This window comes from Abramis brama (assembly GCF_963993115.1).
Source record: "Abramis brama genome assembly, chromosome: 6".
Taxonomy (NCBI): domain Eukaryota; kingdom Metazoa; phylum Chordata; class Actinopteri; order Cypriniformes; family Leuciscidae; genus Abramis; species Abramis brama.
In genome coordinates, this window is record NC_139968.1 from 45660887 (window position 1) to 45679991 (window position 19105).

Genomic DNA, 19105 nt, shown 5'->3' on the forward strand with positions numbered 1-19105 from the left:
AATTTAGCCTCTCAAATCAACGCTAATGCTTTACTTGGCTACAATAAAATCCATAGATATAAAACACTTTAAAGGGTTAGTTCACCCAAAAATGAAAATTCTGTCAGTAATTACTCACCCTCATGTTGTTCCAACCCCGTGAGACCTTCGTTCATCTTCGGAACACAAATTAAGATATTCTTGATGAAATCTGATCCCTGTCTCACTTCTCCATAGGCTGCTAGGTGACCGAAACTTGCTGGCCCAGAAAAGTTATTAAAGAGATCGTTAATATAGTCCAAGTGACTACAGTGGCTCAATCTTAAGTATATCAAGCGACGAAAATACTTTTTGTGCGCAAAAACAAACAAAAATAACGACTTTATTCCACTATTCATTTCCTTCTCTCTGGGCCTCGTAGTGTTTTTGCGCTGCGCGTCTGTGTTGCACGTCACCACGTAGGCTCACTATTGGCCGACGCTGGTCATGTGTGTGATGCGTGATGACGTATAACCAGAGCCGCCTTAACCTAGTGTTAGGCCCCGGGGCTGAGAGGTTTTGTAGGCCCCCCATCCCCTCGATTTATAGAGTCTCATTTTAAAAAAGTGTAATATCTAGGTAATTTACATCACAGAATGCATTAGTTTCAACAACCACACACAGCAACTAAATTTCAACTTTATGCAAATGAGAAGCGATTTTCGCGAGCGACAACCAATAGGAAAGAAGCCTTTCAGTGTAGCTCAGCTCCCGTCACCGTCTCAAATGCAGGAAGACAGAAGAGTTTGAGGGCGATTTCACTGTTTTATATGATTTGACTGTAACTAACCACAAACATGGATATAATAAAATGATGCATGGAAAAGAAACTGTCGACAGTCTCAGTGAGTTTATGCTGGATTTAGTGCGTAAATCATTTTGTTTACAAATTAGACGCTTTGCAGTTGTTATATACGTTAAAGATTTTATTTTGGATGTGTTCATTGTGATTATATTGGCTGGGTTTATAAACATTTATAAAATTGAAAGGATCATTGCTTAGTGCATTTGGAAACAAAGCTTGTCTATTTCTAAATGTAATCGCATGCATCGCTGCTGATTATACTGTCCGTGTGTTGAAAAAAACTTAGATTAAACACACTTGCAACAGACACACCCCAAAGCGGAGACGTTACAGCGTTGCCAGCGGCACTGAGCGGACTTTTGCCGCTGTAGTGGACACGCACCGTCCGCCTCATTCGCGCCGCGGGACCTCTAGACGCGCGTAAATGCGTTTGCATTGACTTAACATTGAAATCACTCGCGCCAGACGCTCTATTCGCGTTTGGTGTGAACGCACCATAACAATAACATTATAGCGACAGCACTACCAACGTCCACAAGCGACTAGCGATATACAGCGACAAAATCTGACAAGTTAAAACAATATGACCTTTTCAGCTCATCATGAACCTGAACATGGGAGGCCCCTGAACTTGGGAGGCCCCTGGGCTTCAGCCCAGGTAAGCCCGTGCATTAATGCGGCCTTGCGTATAACACAGACACGTAGCGATTATACGAGATCTGTGGTGACGTCACAATCGTAATGCATTGTGGGACAAAAAGATGCCTGAAGTGTACATATGAAGTAGACTCGCTCCCTCGGTCAAAATCTTAATAAATCATTGTTATGTTTATTTAAGATTTTACTCAGTTAAATAGTCACCCAGGATAGGCAAAGTAGGCTATAGGTCTAAATACATCAGAGAGGAGCCAAAGCTGGTGTAGTGCCTAGTTCTGTGACCCCCCAGGCGCTGTAGTGAGGATAGGGTTAGGATTGGGAGTGGGATTAGGATTAGTTTTGACTGCCTGCCAAATTATTACCCCCCTTGTTGAATTCGCTATGATTGCCTAATTCTAACCCAAACTACTAATTCTTGCCGTTAATAATTTGGTGGGGGCCAGAATTCGTCACAACATCAGGGGCTCAAACTCGGGTCGCTCGCTCACTCAAAACATATCGTGTTACACATGAGAATTCTTTTTAAAATATTGAATATAAATTATCATTTTTTTAGAGTAAAAATATAAAAAAATAAAAAATATGATTTCTCATATTTTCCATATCCCACATTCCGTACGGCTCATCTGCATGCACAGGTGTGTGTGGTAGTGCACACAATATTCATCCACTTGACAACATAGACCCTTGACATGAACTAACCCTGTGTCAAACTCAGTTCCTGGAGAGACACTGACAAAAACTCGTATTAAACACACTTGGACCAGCTAACTTCATCTGTACATCCTCGTTTCCTCTCCTTGCGTTCTAGCTCCATCCCCTTATGAAGAGAGACAATGGTACACCTGTGTATGGCCCTGTCTCAAATAGCACACTTCACTGCACTTTCGGCATTATTGAAGTCTCATGGACGTAACGGATGGCACACGGCAGCCACTGTAAGTCCACAAGCCTGTGAGTGATGAAGCGTGTTATTCAGGACCGGACCAAAGCAGTGTTACGTCAGGAAAGTGTGGACGTGTAAGACTGCGAGTGTTTATGGTGTTATTTGGGACAGGGCCTGTTTCCTCGCGCATGATTCCTCAGGAAAGCTTCCCTGGTCCTCCTCTTTTTTCCCCTCTTTTTTATTATATAATTGCAAGAACCAAAAAAGTATCAGTATAATCGACAATTCAGTTACAGGAAAATATCATTGACATGACACCGTGAGACAGTGTTAAGGGCTTTGGAGATGCCGGATGTAAAGAAGATGACCAAAAAACATCTTTGGATAACAAATAAAGACTGATTGTGATGAGAATGTGCGTATAAAGACACAAAAACACACTTGTGTGATTATTCCCAGAAGAGAAGAGAAACAGATTCATCTTCAGCACCACAGAAGGAACTCATCAGAGAACATTTATTTTACACAGAGCTTCATAGGATACAAAATATGAAGTAATTTGTAAGATACATTATTTACCTTATTGGTTATTAAATATTTAGACAGATTCACACTTTCTTCCATGCAATGTCGACAAACTGGCCATTCCAGAAGAACACAGTGTGTGAAATATCTGTCTAAATCTCCTGGATAAAAAATAAATATTCCCAATCATGGTATCAAACGGATGAGCTCATGATGAAGAAGACTGGGATCTGAGTTATTGCTCCATAAGGAATAGCACTACAACAGCAAACTCTGGTGGAGTGACAGGTCTGTATTATTATATTATATTATATTATATTATATTATATTATATTATATTATATTATACCTGCTCAAAAACTCTGGACAGGAATATAAGTGTCCATCACCATTGATTAATTGACCAAAATAATGTTATTATTGACCCAATCTGGGAAACAGTAGAGGAGCAAGACTTATTTGTACAAAGAATATCACAATTATTCCCCCCAAAAAAAAGCCAAGCCAAAAACACTAGTTCATGAAAATTTGATAATTTAAGGGGCAATTTAGTGATGTTAGTTACATAACAATAAGAAAGAGAGAACTAGAGAACAAGATTAGGAAGAATAGGATAATTTATCCTGACTGTATTATTTAGGGAAGGAAAATCTAAAAGGTTTAGACCAGCACGTTCATATTTATCAATAACCAGTGTTTTTGACGTAATGCCTCTTATGCTTCTGCACATAATCCAGGATATTAGAGTGAGAGCGGGTCCGTCATTCTTCAGTTCGTCCTCTCGGAGAGAAATCTCCTGAATTTCCTTCTAGCTTTTTCAACAACTTTGTCAAAGTTCAGTCTGCATCTGACTTTATCATCTTTACACCAGGATAGTTCAGCTGTGACTGAACTGGATATCCTAAAGAGAGAAGAACAGGTTTTAACAGCTCACATTTATCAAGATTTACATTTAAAACAGAAGATTTAGATTTAGATTCAGATTCAGATTGAATGTGTTGGACAGTAATCGGTCTCTGTGATTCATCTTTTAAAACAGGGTCGTGTCGTCAGATTCTTGACTACAAGTAAATAAATAAGGGGATAAACCTGACCAACTCCTCTTGAAAAAGAAAAACTGAAATACTTGATTTAAGGAAGAGGTATTATTGTAAAGAGTTCTTATAAATATATTCTTATCAAACCCAAGATTTTTGAGAGATAGAAAAATAAACTAGAATAAAAAGAGAATAAAACTGTCATCATTAACCAACTCGCTATAGTCTAATAAATCTAAAACAAGTCGGGTATTGTCTTTTTGGCATTAATCCTGATTGAGTCTCATCAATAACCGAACTCTGAACACACTTGAGTCTTTTGACCAAAGCACAGGCTAATATCCTATAATCATTATTAAGAAGACAAACATGCCGAGGGAGAAACGAGGAAGCATTAACACTCAAGATCTTCAGGATAACTCGTGTAATAATGTTGGAGGAGGCTGGAGCTGAACTCTGGGACTGTGACCCTCCAGGATCGGATTACTCACTGTTAGAGCGCCACCCTGTGGCTGAATAACGCAAGGACAATAAACCTCTTACAAAAGTGTTTTCTTTCGGTTTTGATTTCAGTGTTGGTGTTGAAATGGCGTCGAGTTCAGGTAAGAATCAAATTAAAGCACAAACATAGCCTATGAAGGATGTTTCCTCAATGATTTGTGCAGTGATTATGAAATATTAGCCAACAATAGACAATGGTTTACTTCGTTTAGTTATTTCACGCTCTTATATTTATGTTTATATGTGGCAGTGAACACCAGGAAGAAGAATAACCGACGTAGGCTATATAAAAGGCTACATCTCACATACATTTTTACCCATCAGTTGTGTTATGTAGGCGTAGCCTACTATACTATGTATACTATTATACTAAACTATACTATGTATAGTTTTGCATTTTTAATTCGAATTAACAACCAAAGCTAGACATTTACATTTAAGCATATAGCCTAGTGACGCAAACGTAGCGACACAATCTTAAAGCATGTTGAGATTGATCAGATGTGTAATAGTAAAATGATGCAAATATACGAAAAATGAAGCAGTCAAGACTTTTTACTCCATAAACCTACACAAGCGCTGATTGAGGGAGCCTATGCAGTGTTCACTTCTCCATGAGCACGTGATTATTGAAGTTCACTACTGGACAAAATGCGTTCAGATTCGTAAATATACATAGCCTACAGATACATTACATTTCGGAGGCTCGATATAAAGACCAATGAGAACATTGTGCAATGCGACTGCAGTACTTTATTATCTCTATTATATTTAATATTTATACTCTTAGTGTCACTTTCATGAAAATAAAAAGTCATTAAAAAAAAAGAAAGAAAATTAAATGCTGTTAAAATAAAAATAAATTTAAAGGAACTGTATGTAGGATTGTGGCCAAAACTGGTACTGCAATCACTTTAAAAATACTATAGAGCGGTGTATCCCCTCCCCCTCCCCCCTGACTCGAGGTTGCCAGATAAGCTGAATTCAGCAGAAACGTAGGCTGCTTCAATGAGCTTCCGAAGAGACGTACACAGTAAGTTTTTTTCTGTTAATTATGTTTATGCATCATGAGAGATATTTTGATAAGTAATTATGTATTTAAAAAATGTACTAATTGTCATTAGTTATAAATATAATCGTAAAGATTTATGCTCGTATGTGACAGTATCGTAAAGATGTAACGTTATGCTCGTATGTGACAGACAGAACGGTAGCTGTAAGTCTAACTTGTAACGTTATGTATCTGTCATTAATGTAAGTACAAGCACAAGCCTCACTATGTGTAATACAGCTATTCATTTAGCTGATGCTATAAGTGAAAGTGACCAGCTGTATTTTTTTACTTACCCTGCAGCACGCGTCCATAACACGCTAAAATATGTGATGTGAAATACAGGTCAACTTGCAGCATGTGTAACTTAGTCCACAATATACGTGAAGAACGAATGTCGAATAATTTTTTCTGAGGTAAAGTTAGGCTTCTGTCTCAATTACGTTTCAAATTGCCATAATAGGCGTGCTAATGTTGTTTTCCTCAGCGTCTCAGCATAATGACAGAGAAACGGGCTCCTATAATGCATTGCTAATGTTAGCATACGTCCATCTGAGCTAACGTTACGTTACTTTGCACGAACATGCATAACTTTGTTCGACTGTCATGAATATATGATATGTGCATTGACATCAAGTACAAGTTAGCCAAGCACAAGTTAGATGAATCTTAACTTACATGTCCAGGAGAAAATTAGCTACGTTGGCATCTGTGTTCAAATTCTTCTCCGTTTTCAGCTGTCTCCATCTTTCAAAAGCATCTCCTATACAAATTCTGGTTTTATTTCGGACTTTGTCACGACGAATTTCTGAATTATAACGAGGTCTTTTTGATTTAGTAACGTTAGACATTTTTATCCGACTAGAGCTAGGGTAGGTTAGAGCAAAGCTGGCAACCCGGATCCCGAAACACTACTGACTTCGTGATTGGTAGATAGGTGGAGGGAGGCGCTTCAGGCCAAAACACAAAATGACAACATCAACATCAGTTGAGGGCTGCAAGTCCACTTTTTAAATGACAATATCCTAGCCATACTACTGTTGTCAGTGATATAAGTATTTGAAATTAACATGATTTCTTAATGTCTAGTGACACATCAGGGCCATTTTATGATTAATTGAAATAGATTTCTTACATACAGCTCCTTTAAAAATAACGGTCTTGATGGGGGAGGAGTCAATTAGGCCACGCCCAGGTACTGTGCGCATTAGCAAATTAGCATTAACTCCTCGTCAAGATCGATTATAATGAGCGCTATTAAATGTGAAGCAAAAGACCGGACTTTAGACACTTCTCAGAATAGTTCAGATTCAGAAGATTAAAACAGACATATTGTTCTCTCCTAGCTATTGGTGGCTTAAAGGGTTAGTTCACCCAAAAATGAAAATTATGTCATTAATGACTCACCCTCATGTCGTTCCAAGCCCGTAAGACCTCCGTTCATCTTCGGAACACAGTTTAAGATATTTTAGATTTAGTCCGAGAGCTTTCTGTCCCTCCATTAAAGTCAATGGACGGCATACTGTCCATGTCCAGAAAGGCAATACAGACATCATCAAAGTAGTCCATGTGACATCAGTGGCTCAATCTTAAGTTTATCAAGCGACAAGAATACTTTTTGTGCGCAAAAAGTAAACAAAAATAACGACTTTATTCCACTATTCATTTCCTTCTCTCTGGGCCTCGAGCGAGTTCACGTAGTGTTTTTGCGTAGCGCGTCTGTGTTGTACGTCACACGCATCACACATGACCAGCGTCGGCCAATAGTGAGCCTACATGTGACGTACAACACAGACGCGCTGCGCAAAAACACTACGTGAACTCGCTCGAGGCCCAGAGAGAAGGAAATGAATAGTGGAATAAAGTCGTATTTTTGTTTACTTTTTGCGCACAAAAAGTATTCTCGTCGCTTCATAAACTTAAGATTGAGCCACTGATGTCACATGGACTACTTTGATGATGTCTTTATTGCCTTTCTGGACATGGACAGTATGCCGTCCATTGACTTTAATGGAGGGACAGAAAGCTCTCGGAATAAATCTAAAATATCTTAAACTGTGTTCCGAAGATGAACGGAGGTCTTACGGGCTTGGAACGACATGAGGGTGAGTCATTAATGACATTATTCTCATTTTTGGGTGAACTAACCCTTTAAGCCCCTGATTATTGTTAAAAGCCCCTGATCTTTTTGAAAATTGACTCTGGTTATTATGTATAATGTTATAGTCTGTTTACAGTATTCATTGAATAAAGAATAAGGGTAGAATATATATATATATATATATATATATATATATATATATATATATATATAATTTAATTGGTGATAAAATAATATATTTTTGTATGATTGTGTTAAGTGTGTAATTGTTCATTGATTAAAGACCCCTCTCTCTCTCTTTCTCTCTCTCTCTCTCTCTCTCTGTGTGTGTGTGTGTGTGATTTTTCTTTCAGCAGCAGGTAGAATAAGTCCAACCTTTAAACGTCCTGACAGTAAGTGAATTAAATCACTGGCAGTGTTAAGATGTAAAAACATTAAAACATTTATGTGTTCCTTTAATAAAACATTATGGATAAAGGCCTGTTCACACTAAGGACGATATAAAGATAACGATAAAGATATAGTTCTAAAAATTGTTCTCAATATTAAAGAATAGCAGAGATCACACCACAACTATACCGACAATGAGAGAGAAACAATAATTAAATGAATGTGCAGCAATTTGTACAAATAGAGACTGATTTGTGAATACAAATGTTTTCTTTTGTATTAGCGTATCATAATTTGTGCATGCAACAAAGAAGATGTGCATTTGTGGATCAGGTGACACGCGTGCATTCATTGATGCCTTTTCTGAGTTGATCTAATTTGATTCATTTGGATTTTGAGTTTTCAAGCATTTCACAACCCACACACAAACAACTAAAATGAATAGGCCTGGTGCTGATTATTAATGTGTGCACATTACTACACATCTATTTGACAAATTCACAAATGCTCATTACTACATTTAAACTAATACTTTACAAGTTGTGTGAGCAAAATCCAGAATTACATTTAGTAATAGCATTTTGTACAAATAGAGACATAGTTGTAAATACAAAACCTCAATTTTGTATTGATGTAGGTCAGAATTTGCGTATGCAACAAGTTAAGGCCAATTTATTTGCAGTAGGTACGGCGTAGCATACGCATAGACGTGTATCATACGTCATACCCTTCGCCGTACCCTAACGCGCACCTCCTCAAAAATGTAACTACACGTCGCAACGACGCGGACCGCAAGATCTGTGATTGGTCAGCTTGGTAACATCGCATTTCCTCCTACGCATTTCCGACGTGTTCTTCTGCACTGCCCGTCATTTTTAAATTGGTTCAACCGTCAACAGGTTCACGGGTCGCACGTACCATCTCCTCTGACGCCTTCTCTCATTTCTGCCTTTTAGTTTTAGTAATTAAACTAAAATGAACTGTTTTTCCACCTCGATAAGCTTCAACTCCAACATGATCCGCTCTCTTTCAGTTGCTTAGTAGCCTAAACTCAAAACAGCCGCGAGGAATCTAAACACTGTGGAACATTAAAACCCTCCCCACCAACTAGCGTTTTGGCGGTGTAACTGCAGAGCAACACAGACACAACGCAGAAGTATAAATGCTCAAGACGGCGACGCCTACGTGCGTAGCCTACGACGTACTCTACGGCATACACTTGACGCAGAACTATAAATTGGCCTTTAGATTTGTGGATCAGGTGACACGCATGCATTCATTGACTGGTTTCTGAGTTGATCTTATTTGATTCATCTGGATTTTGACACTTTCAGGCTACGTTTACACGTGGATGGCTATTTTCATAAACGGACATTTCACCCCTCTTCGTTTTCAAAAATAACATCATACACACAAACCTGTGTATATGCTGTCAAGAGCATGCCAAACCTGTAGGTGGCAGTGTAACGAGAAGCTCAAGCCCACCTCAGCCAATCAGAATCCCGAAAATAGTCACATTCTGTGACGTCGCTGCCTAAATCTCCGTTTTTCTCAGTTTACATGCAAACGTGCAAACGAAGATTTTCAAAATCTCCACTCTGGCCGGAGTTTTTAGAAAGAATCGGTTTCATTGGCGAATCCTCCGTTTGCATGTAAACGAAGGGCGCAAACGAAGGGAAATGTCTCAGTTTTTCAAAATAACCATGTACGTGTAAACGGGGCCTCATTCTGCCAGTTTAGCCATGATCTACACACACACACACACACACACACACACAAACACACACACATGGCTGTCTGAGAACCACTAGATGGCAGTAGCTGCTAAACCAGACAATGGCATCATAATGGGACCTTCTAAAACACTCAACGTAAAAAATGCTTAGCTTTTAACGTAAGACGACGGTGGTATTAAAAAACCAAACTCTGTACACACCTTATTAATACCTTATTAGTATGTGCAAAAAAGAAGATGAGATTAAAAAAAGAGAGTAAAGACAGCAGAAATTGAACATACATTGAAAAAACAGCTGGTTCAGAAGTACAGATGAAAATGAACTTTCCCCGGCCCGATAGACCCTCCCCTCGAAGCAGAGCACAAAACATATTAAATACATTATTTGCAAAATATCCTCCAACGTTTTGCAACATTTTGCAGTTTGAATGATGTCTTGTATGAACAAAATGACAAAAAGTATGTTTTTATGTTTCCACTGTTCGATCGCGCCCGCGCCTCACACACACACACACACACACACACACACACACACACACACACACACAAACATTCCAGAATTGCAATCATCAAGCATCGCATTAGTTCAGGCAGGCCACGTCAGCCAAGCCCGCATCAGCTGTTAGCCAGCTGTTCATGACGTGGTCCAATCCGGTGTCGACATCTATCTCAGCGGCACACTTAAATCTCACACTGCATCAGCAATTCCCTCATCTTTCTGATCACTTGTTTTCTTTACAGTATAATCATGGCAAATTTTATCATGTATTGTATTTCACATGTAATTGCTCATTCCAACTCATGTAATTGAGAATTGTAATCATGCTGGTTCTGTTCTGTAACCCATGGGGGGTTTGAGCGTGGGAGTTTTGCCCAGAATAGAACCATACCGCCAACACTAACTGTATGCTATATTATCGCAATAAATCTATTTATCCATACTTGGCGAAGTGGTCCTGACTGAATTGACATCGCAGCCTGTTCATTATAGCCTTAATAAAATATAATAATAAAATAGTCAACCTAACATATAAAAATTACACTGCTCTGTTTAAATAGTCAGTAGTAAGCTTCGTACATTCACAGTAAGCAGAGCTCCACTGCGATGTTTCCAAGCACATTTTTGCGCGTGTGAAGAGGATCATTTTTTCTGTCGATATTGGAATGTGAGTGAAGTACAAAGCCTATAATAAAGAATAGTTTAGCATCAAAATACATTTCAAATGTTGAAACATTTTAATTATAATGAGAGAGATACGTGAGCCCAACACTGCTTACTTTCACTTTCGCTTTCAATTATTTTGTTTTGGCTTGTTTATAGTTTTTTTTTATTATTATTATGGTTCTGTTCTGAATATCATTAAATTTAAAGGATAAATCATTTATTTAAATGTCAATCATCAATCATTGATCAAATAAAATTTTTGTGACTTAACATTACCGTGACTGCGCATGAATTGTCTATGCACGCGAGGTTATGCGCATGACTCAAACACTGGCAGACACAGCAGCAGTTGTAGGCAGGAATATCGATCATGAAAATAGAATTTTCTTGTCTTGAATTATTCATTCATTCATTTAATGTCACTTGTTTAAGTTAATTAAAGGAGAACTCCGGGCAATTTTAAAGTTAATCTTGATCGTTATACCTTTGTGAGTACTGTCTATAGAAAAAAGAAAAAAAACGGATTGGTGCTTGCAACATGGAGCTGCTACAGCTAATGCCCAGCGCTCCCACTCAGCTAAAACGGCAGTTATGGGGGCATATACATAAATAGTGTCTTTGTGCCTCTTAACAGACACAAAATGCAATTAAAATATCTGTCCAACATGAACAGGGCCCTTACATGACAACAAGATGCGTTTAGTAACTTAGCCGTTGTTTAAATTCACCTAAATAGTGTTTTAGACAGCTAGCTGTAGTCTCGTGCTGAAGTCCCGTGTGAACTCAGTTGTAGCCGGAAAAAGGTAAATGATGATGAGGCAGTTCTAAGTGGGTAAAAAGGATAACTATAATGTATGGCGGAATAGCACTTGGGAGCACTTCGACTCGGCGCAGTAATAAGTCACGTTGGTTCTAATGACAGAAGTGAGAGGGAGAGGATTTTTCAGGAGTGATGATATTACTGCGCCGAGTCGAAATTCTCCCAAGTGCTATTCCGCCATTCCGTGGATGAAGAACGGTACGGTTTGATATTTTTCTGTTCCTATTAGGAACAGCCCTTATGGCAAGAGTCACAGCTTGGAAACACTTCTTGTTGACAGATTGCAGTTATTCTGACATGACGTGAAGCAGCATTACTTTTAAGTTAAAAACACAAATGTTAACCTAGTTTATTCCTTTGACAGATCCAGAGGGTGTGAAGCTGAATCTGGTTCTGTGTGGGAGTAACAGAAGATTAAAATCCTTCATATCAAACCTGATCCTGAACCAGGGAGACAGAAGATCAGAGCTCAGCTCAGGGTGTGTGAGGAGAGACGTGGAGCTTCATGGACGTCTGGTGTCTCTGGTGGAGCTTCCAGCTCTGTTCAACACTCAGATCTCAGAGGAGGAAGTGATGCGTCAGACGCTCCGCTGTGTGTCTCTCTGTGATCCTGGAGTTCATGTGTTCATCCTCATTATTCCTGATGCTCCACTTAATAATGAAGACCGAGCAGAAATGGAGAAGATCCAGAAGATCAGCTCAAGAATCAACAAACACACCATGATCCTCATAATGCAGGATCCAGAAGACAGGACAGCAGAACTGAATGAAGAAACACAGTCTGTCATTGAGAGTTTTGGAGGACAACATCATTTCATTGGCCCCGACACACAAGTGTCCATGTTAATGGAGAAACTAGAGCAGATGGTGGAGGCAAATAGTGGTGTTTGTTTCTCCTCAGAGACATTGTTGGATGTACAGATGGAAAAACTGCAGACATTTGAAGAAATGAAGAAGAGAATCCATTCATTAGAGACGTGGTTTCAGTCACAAGGTAATGATCAGAAAATCTGCATGGATTAATTTGATTGGTGAGATAAAACATTAACATTGCATGCTGAGTTCAGAGGAAATAATATGATTAGCACATGATGCTTCAGTATAAATTATACACAATATTCTCTGATGACGTGGATGATTGGCAATCTTCTAGAAATGCAATATATTGTTATATTCAATATATTTTTATTTGATCTATCTTTAGATTCAAGGGAGAGTGTGGATGATCTGAGGATTGTGTTGCTGGGAAAAACTGGAGTTGGGAAGAGTTCAACTGGAAACACCATCTTAGGAAGAGGAGCATTTATATCAGACACATCTCAAAAGTCTATTACTAAAGTGTGTCAGAGAGAAAGAGCTGAAATCAATGACAGACACGTTACTGTGATCGACACTCCAGGACTGTTTGATACTAAATCCAGTAATGAAGAAATCCAGAGAGAAATCACCAACTGCATCTCCATGATCCTGCCTGGACCACATGTGTTCATCATTGTGCTCAGTCTAGCACAACGATTCACTCAAGAGGAGGAACAATCAGTGAAGATCATCCAAGAGATGTTTGGTGAGAAATCTTTAATGTTCACTATTGTGCTCTTCACCAGAGGAGATGATCTGAAGAACAAAACCATTGAACAGTGGCTTGGAAATCCTGAACCTGCACTTAAAAACCTCATTGAAGCGTGTGGAAACAGATACCATGTGTTCAATAATAATCAGACTGGAGACCCAACACAGGTGTCTGATCTACTGCAGAAGATAGACGACATGGTGAAAGAAAACGGAGACAGTTACTACTCATGTAAGATGTTCAGAGAGATGGAAAGAGAAATACAAGAAAAACAAAAGATTATTCAGATGGAGAGATTGGAGCAACTGAACAGAGAGAAAGAAGAACTGATGAACAAACATGAAGAAGAGAAAAAGAAGATGAAGATGATGATGGAGGAAGAAATACAAAATCATTACAAAGAGAGAAAGACAAGAGAAGAGGAGTTTAGAGAGCGAGAAGATGAGTTTAGAAAGAGAGAAGAACAGTATAAAAGAGACATTAAAGAAAGAGAGGATGAAGAGAGAAAGATGCGAGAGGAGATGAAGAGAGAACGAGAGGAATGGGAGAAACAGAAACAAGAGGAAAGACAAAGAAGAGATGAAGAGGATGAGAGAAGGAGAAAGAAAGAAAAGGCAATGAGGGATGAATATAATCAAGAGAAAGAGAGATTGAATATGATGGAGGAAGAAAGACAGACTCGAGACAAAGAAAGAAAGAGAAGAGAAGAGGAGGATGAGAGAAGGAGAAAGAGAAGAGAAGAAGAGGAGGATGAGAGAAGGAGAAAAATAGACAAGGAAACATGGGATGACTATTATGAGAAACTTAAAAGAGAGAGAGAAAGAAGAGAGAGAGAGAGAGAAGATCTTCAGTTCATATATGAAGAAGAGATGAAGAGAATGAAGATGAAGATGGAGAAAGAAAAACAGAATCACGATAAAGAGAGAAAGAGAAGAGAAGAGGAATATATAGAAAGAGAAGAACAGTATAGAAGAGATATTAAAGACAGAGGATCAAGAGAGGAAGATTCAAGAGGAGATGAAGAGAGAACGAGAGGAATGGGAGAGACAGAAACAACAGGAAATACAAAGAAGAGAGGAAACACATAATACAGACACACACCCTCAAGGTCAGAATTATAAATATGCCTGTGAAAATAAATCTGCATTGTTTATCCTTTTGATATTTTATTTAAAAAAATAAATCACAAAAAACTATCTAATCTATCTAATTTATTTATAAATAATAATATTATAGTTTAACACACGTCAAAAGTCTATTACTAAAGAGTGTCAGAGAGAAAGAGCTGAAATCAGCGGCCGACACGTTACTGTGATCGACACGCCAGGACTGTTTGATACTGAACTTACTAATGAGGAAATCCAGAGAGAAATCAGCAACTGCATCTCCATGATCCTGCCTTAATATTAACATTAATATTATATTAATAATAATACTAATAATAATTAATAATAATAATTAATTTCTAAACTCTATTGTCATTTTCAGATGATGAAGATTCAGGATGTTTGAGAATCTTGCTGTTTGGGAGGAGAGGAAATGGAAAGAGCACCACAGGAAACACTATCCTCGGAAACAATGAATTTCACAGTGAAGCCAGTAAACGTTTGGTGACCACTACTTGTCAGAAGGGAGATGTTGAAGTTGATGGTAAATCAGTAGCTGTTATTGATACTCCAGGACTCCTTGACACCTCACAAACATATGAACAAGTGGAGGCAGAAATGATGAAGTGTGTTTCACTGTCCGCACCTGGACCTCATGTGTTCATCATTGTGTTGAGTGTGGGAAGAATCACAGAAGAGGATAAAGACAATTTAGACGTGATAAAGATGATCTTTGGCCCAAAAGCAGCAGATTTCAGTATTGTTCTCTTCACTAAAGGAGATGATGTGAAAGAACAGACAATAGAAGAATATGTAGAGAAAAATGATGAACTCAAGAAACTGATCAGTGACTGTGGAAACAGATTCCTGGCTTTTAACAACACAGAAACACAAGACCGGACACAAGTTACTGAGCTGTTAAACATGATAGAAGAGGTGAAGAAATCTAATGAGGGCCGATACTTCACTAATGAGATGTTTGAGGAGGCAGCGATCTCCATTCAAAAGAGAAGGAAAATGTTAAAAGAGAATAAAAGAAAAAATCAGGATCAAGTTAAAGAATTAGAAGCCAGATATAAGATGGAAGTCAAACTCATGAGAAAGAGACTGGAGGAGAAGAAACTAAAGATAAATGAGGAGAGAGAGAGGCTGGAGAACAAGTTCAGAGGACAAGAGGAAACACTGAGGAGAGAGTTTGAGGAGAAAGAAAAATCAGAGCAGAACAAACAAGAGGAGGAGGATCAGAAACGATCAGAAGAGGAAGAACAGCGAAGAGCTGAATATGATCAAAGAATAGAAGAGATGAAGAGAGAGATTGAAAATCAGAGATTACAGTGTGATAAACAGCAAAAGGAAAGAGAAAGAGAAGAGGAAAACAAAAAGAGAGAAGAAGAAAATAAACAAGATCAAGAAAAGATGAAACCTGAGCAGGAACACATCATGACAGAGTTAAGAAGAAAACAGCAAGAGGAAATAAAAAAGAGAGATTTAGAGGAACAAATGAAGAAGGAACAAGAAGAGAAAGAGAGAGAAGAATGGAAGAGAAAAATAAAAGAGGCGGAAGATGATGAAGAGATTCAAGAGAAAATTAGACGACAGCAGAGAGAATGAGAGGAAGAGGAAAAGAGGAGAAAAGAGACATGAGGAACAACTGAGAGAAAAACAGGAAGAACTGCAGAAAATGAGAATGAGATTTGAAGCCAAGAGAGAAGAAGAAAAACAGATGATAGAGAAGGAGAGAGATAAACAGAGAAGAGAGAGAGAAGAAAAAAAGAGAGAATATGAAGACAGGAAAACTGAAATGAAGAGATGTTATGAGCAGCTGGAGCGAGAGAGAGAAAAGAGGAGTGGAAGAGGAGAAAACGAGAGGATGAAGATAGACGAGGGGAGAAGAGAAAGAGATGGAAGAAAATGATGGAAGATCTGAAACGAGAGCAAGAAGAAGAGATCAATAGAAGATAAAGAGAGGAGAGAAAAATAATAGAAAGAGAAGAAAAAGAGTGTGATGAAATGAAACAGAAACATGAAGAGGAAATAGAGAAGATGAAGAAGAAACATCAAGATGAAGCCAGAAAACAAGAATTTGTAATCTGTACTATTTATGTTCTATGCCTTTGTTACTCAGAAAACGTCTCGGTTACTTATGTAACCCTCGTTCCCTGAAGGAGGGAACGGGAGACGTAACGTCGACGTGAGCGACTGAAAGGGAACCCTAGTTAAGATAAATGGATTAACCAGAACTTTAAATGAGTTACGCCAGACTTCAGACCCTAGGAGTAAATGTTGAAATACTATGGGTTTATATTACCATGGGTTAGATTTTTTTAGTGATTCATGTTCTGTTATTTTTGGTTTTAAAAAGGTTTCTGTTATGTTTGCATTTTCGAGAGGTTACCAGTGTAGAGTAGAGTAGTGTGGAATGTAATAGAGTAGTGTGGTGTGGAGTATAATGGAGTTTTTGTTATTCATTTAATCATTTTTTTCATCTCATTATTCAATTTAATCATATAATCACTTATTATACATTTTAACCATTTGATCATTTACCATATTACCTATTTTTCTAGCTCTTATGGCGTGTTCATGTGAATTTAATTATTTGCGCAAGATTACATACAAAGTCAATGCAAAGACGCGATTTGGGCGGAAATTTTCAACTCGAGCGTAAAATTCACACGCGTTGTCGCACAAGCCAATCAGTTAACAGCTTATTGACAAGTCATCCTCAAGTAGCGCTGGAAACGGCTGTCATTGAGGCGCAGTTCCTGGAGTGAAATTGTTAAATTGTGTGGGTTGTGTGTGTGGATGGTGCTGTGAACCCAGACACCTCTGCATTTCGGAGTTCCACAACAGGTACAGGGAAGCAAGAGTAATTATCTCCAACATGGTTGATAACGGAAAATATGGCAGAAAGAAATGTTGTTGTTGTTGTTGTTGATGATGATGATGTGCGTGAAGACACTCCTAACCGCATGTTTTTATTTGCGCGAGTGATGGAAAACAAACATACTCGCGAGTAATCTAGAGCGAGTAACGCGATACGAATATACGCTTCACTTTTGGTGTGAACGCACCATTGGAATGCTTGCTTTTGTTATTTCATCTTATAATTGTGTGGTTTTAATGGGTGTTGGTCTTCATAAGTAAGAGATAAGAAATGTCTCCATTTCAAGGTTTTTACCGTCACAGGACGATGTTGTGAAGCAGTAATTTTCTGTAGCTTTTGCTTTGGTATAATAACACTTTATGTATGTGTATCACAAAATGTACTAATGTACTATTCTCCTATCTCTCTATTTTATTTTTCTGTATCTTACTAAAGGGCTAGAGTCCCTTTTAAGACAATGAAAGTGGCAAGATCTTCTTCCTGTTTTGCTGTCAGAGGCGAAGAACTGGAAACAAGAACTGTCTGCTTGCCTAATACCCATATACTATATAGAGATTGAGAGACTTAGACTCTCTCTGCTTCTTCTTGTCTTCTTTCTTTCTACTGATCGACAATAAAGAACATTTATATTTGCTTCCTCAGGCTTTTGTCTCTTCCTTTGAACTGAGGGCTGTTCCCTAAAATAAGTCACTGATCTAACCACTGACTGATACAACAGCAACAGGACACTTGAGAATGATCACGACACCGGTCATCATCCAATCACAGTCCAAACTCACGCGCATCAGATCATACGAATAACAAACTCGAAATTGAGAATTACTTATTATATTGGGACAAATCATTGTTTGATTTGCAAACAGAATCCTCTGCTGTCTGGTCACTCCAGGGTTCGATCCGGACTTGCGCTAACGGCTAATCCCTTTCACTGTCCGACCGGGTTTTGGTTTCGCCAAATCAGTTTTAACGAATTCAAACAACGTGATTATTGTTCATGAGTCCAACATCCAGCCACGCAAGAAAACATGAAATCTTCCTGAGGAAAAATATGCTGATGTGATTTGCTGGCCAAGAAATATTTCTGATTATTATTAATGTTTTTTTTTTTTTTTTAAAGAGTCAGGATTCTTTGATGAATAGAAGGTTCAAAGTAGATTTATCCGAAATAAAAAAACTTTTGTAACATTATAAATGTCTTTACTGTCACATTTGATTACTTTAATGCGTCCTTTCTGAATAAAAGTAGGCTATTACTTTCTTTAATTTCTTTAAAATGTAGTGTATAATGTTACAAAAGCTTTCTATTTCAGATAAATGCTATTATTTTGAACTATGGTTTGTGTGTAATGTGACTTTTTTGTGTGACCTTAAAATTAATTTAGAATTAAATTGTACATAAATATAGGTTAAGCAAAACAAATGTGTTTATGTCTGAGAACTTTTTAAACACATACGAAACTGAAATGACATATACTGTGTGACCGTACCATAGCACTGAGACAGCTCTCATTAGAGTCACAAATGATCTGCTCTTATCATCCGATCGTGGTTGTGTCTCTCTATTAGTGTTACTCGATCTTAGTGCTGCATTTGACACTATTGACCACAACATTCTTTTAAATAGACTCGAAAATGATGTTGGCATTAGTGGAATTGCACTAGCATGGTTTAAATCATACTTATCTGACCGTTATCAGTTTGTAGCAGTAAATGAAGAGATGTCTCATCGATCACAAGTTCAGTATGGCGTACCACAAGGCTCAGTACTAGGACCGCTGCTGTTCACTAGAGAGTTCACATGCTACCATTAGGAGATATCATTAGGAAATATGGCATTAGCTTTCACTGTTA

At 38.2% G+C, this 19105-nt stretch overlaps 1 protein-coding gene across 2 annotated transcripts; it reads left to right on the plus strand.

Annotated features, from left to right (window-relative positions):
* The first annotated feature begins 4310 nt into the window (after positions 1 to 4310).
* On the plus strand, positions 4311 to 17891 carry LOC311085325 (GTPase IMAP family member 8-like). Of its 2 annotated transcripts, XM_084117801.1 has the most exons (5): positions 4311 to 4530; positions 7935 to 7973; positions 12056 to 12685; positions 12896 to 14369; positions 14750 to 17891. In XM_084117801.1, exons 1-4 carry the CDS (start codon positions 4515 to 4517, stop codon positions 14347 to 14349), a joined length of 2139 nt encoding a protein of 712 aa, XP_083973927.1. In that variant the 5' UTR covers positions 4311 to 4514; the 3' UTR covers positions 14350 to 14369; positions 14750 to 17891. The 2 variants fall into 2 exon arrangements, with proteins under 2 accessions (XP_083973927.1, XP_083973928.1); XM_084117802.1 differs by lacking the exon at positions 7935 to 7973 and having other exon boundaries at positions 4312 to 4530.
* Positions 17892 to 19105: the final 1214 nt, after the last annotated feature.

What these genes read in the sequence shown, in the direction of transcription:
- LOC311085325 (XM_084117801.1), top strand. An exon ending in AACCTTTAAACGTCCTGACA is followed by an intron (nt 7,974 to 12,055) that starts GTAAGTGAATTA and finishes TTCCTTTGACAG; the next exon opens with ATCCAGAGGGTGTGAAGCTG. An exon ending in GACGTGGTTTCAGTCACAAG is followed by an intron (nt 12,686 to 12,895) that starts GTAATGATCAGA and finishes ATCTATCTTTAG; the next exon opens with ATTCAAGGGAGAGTGTGGAT.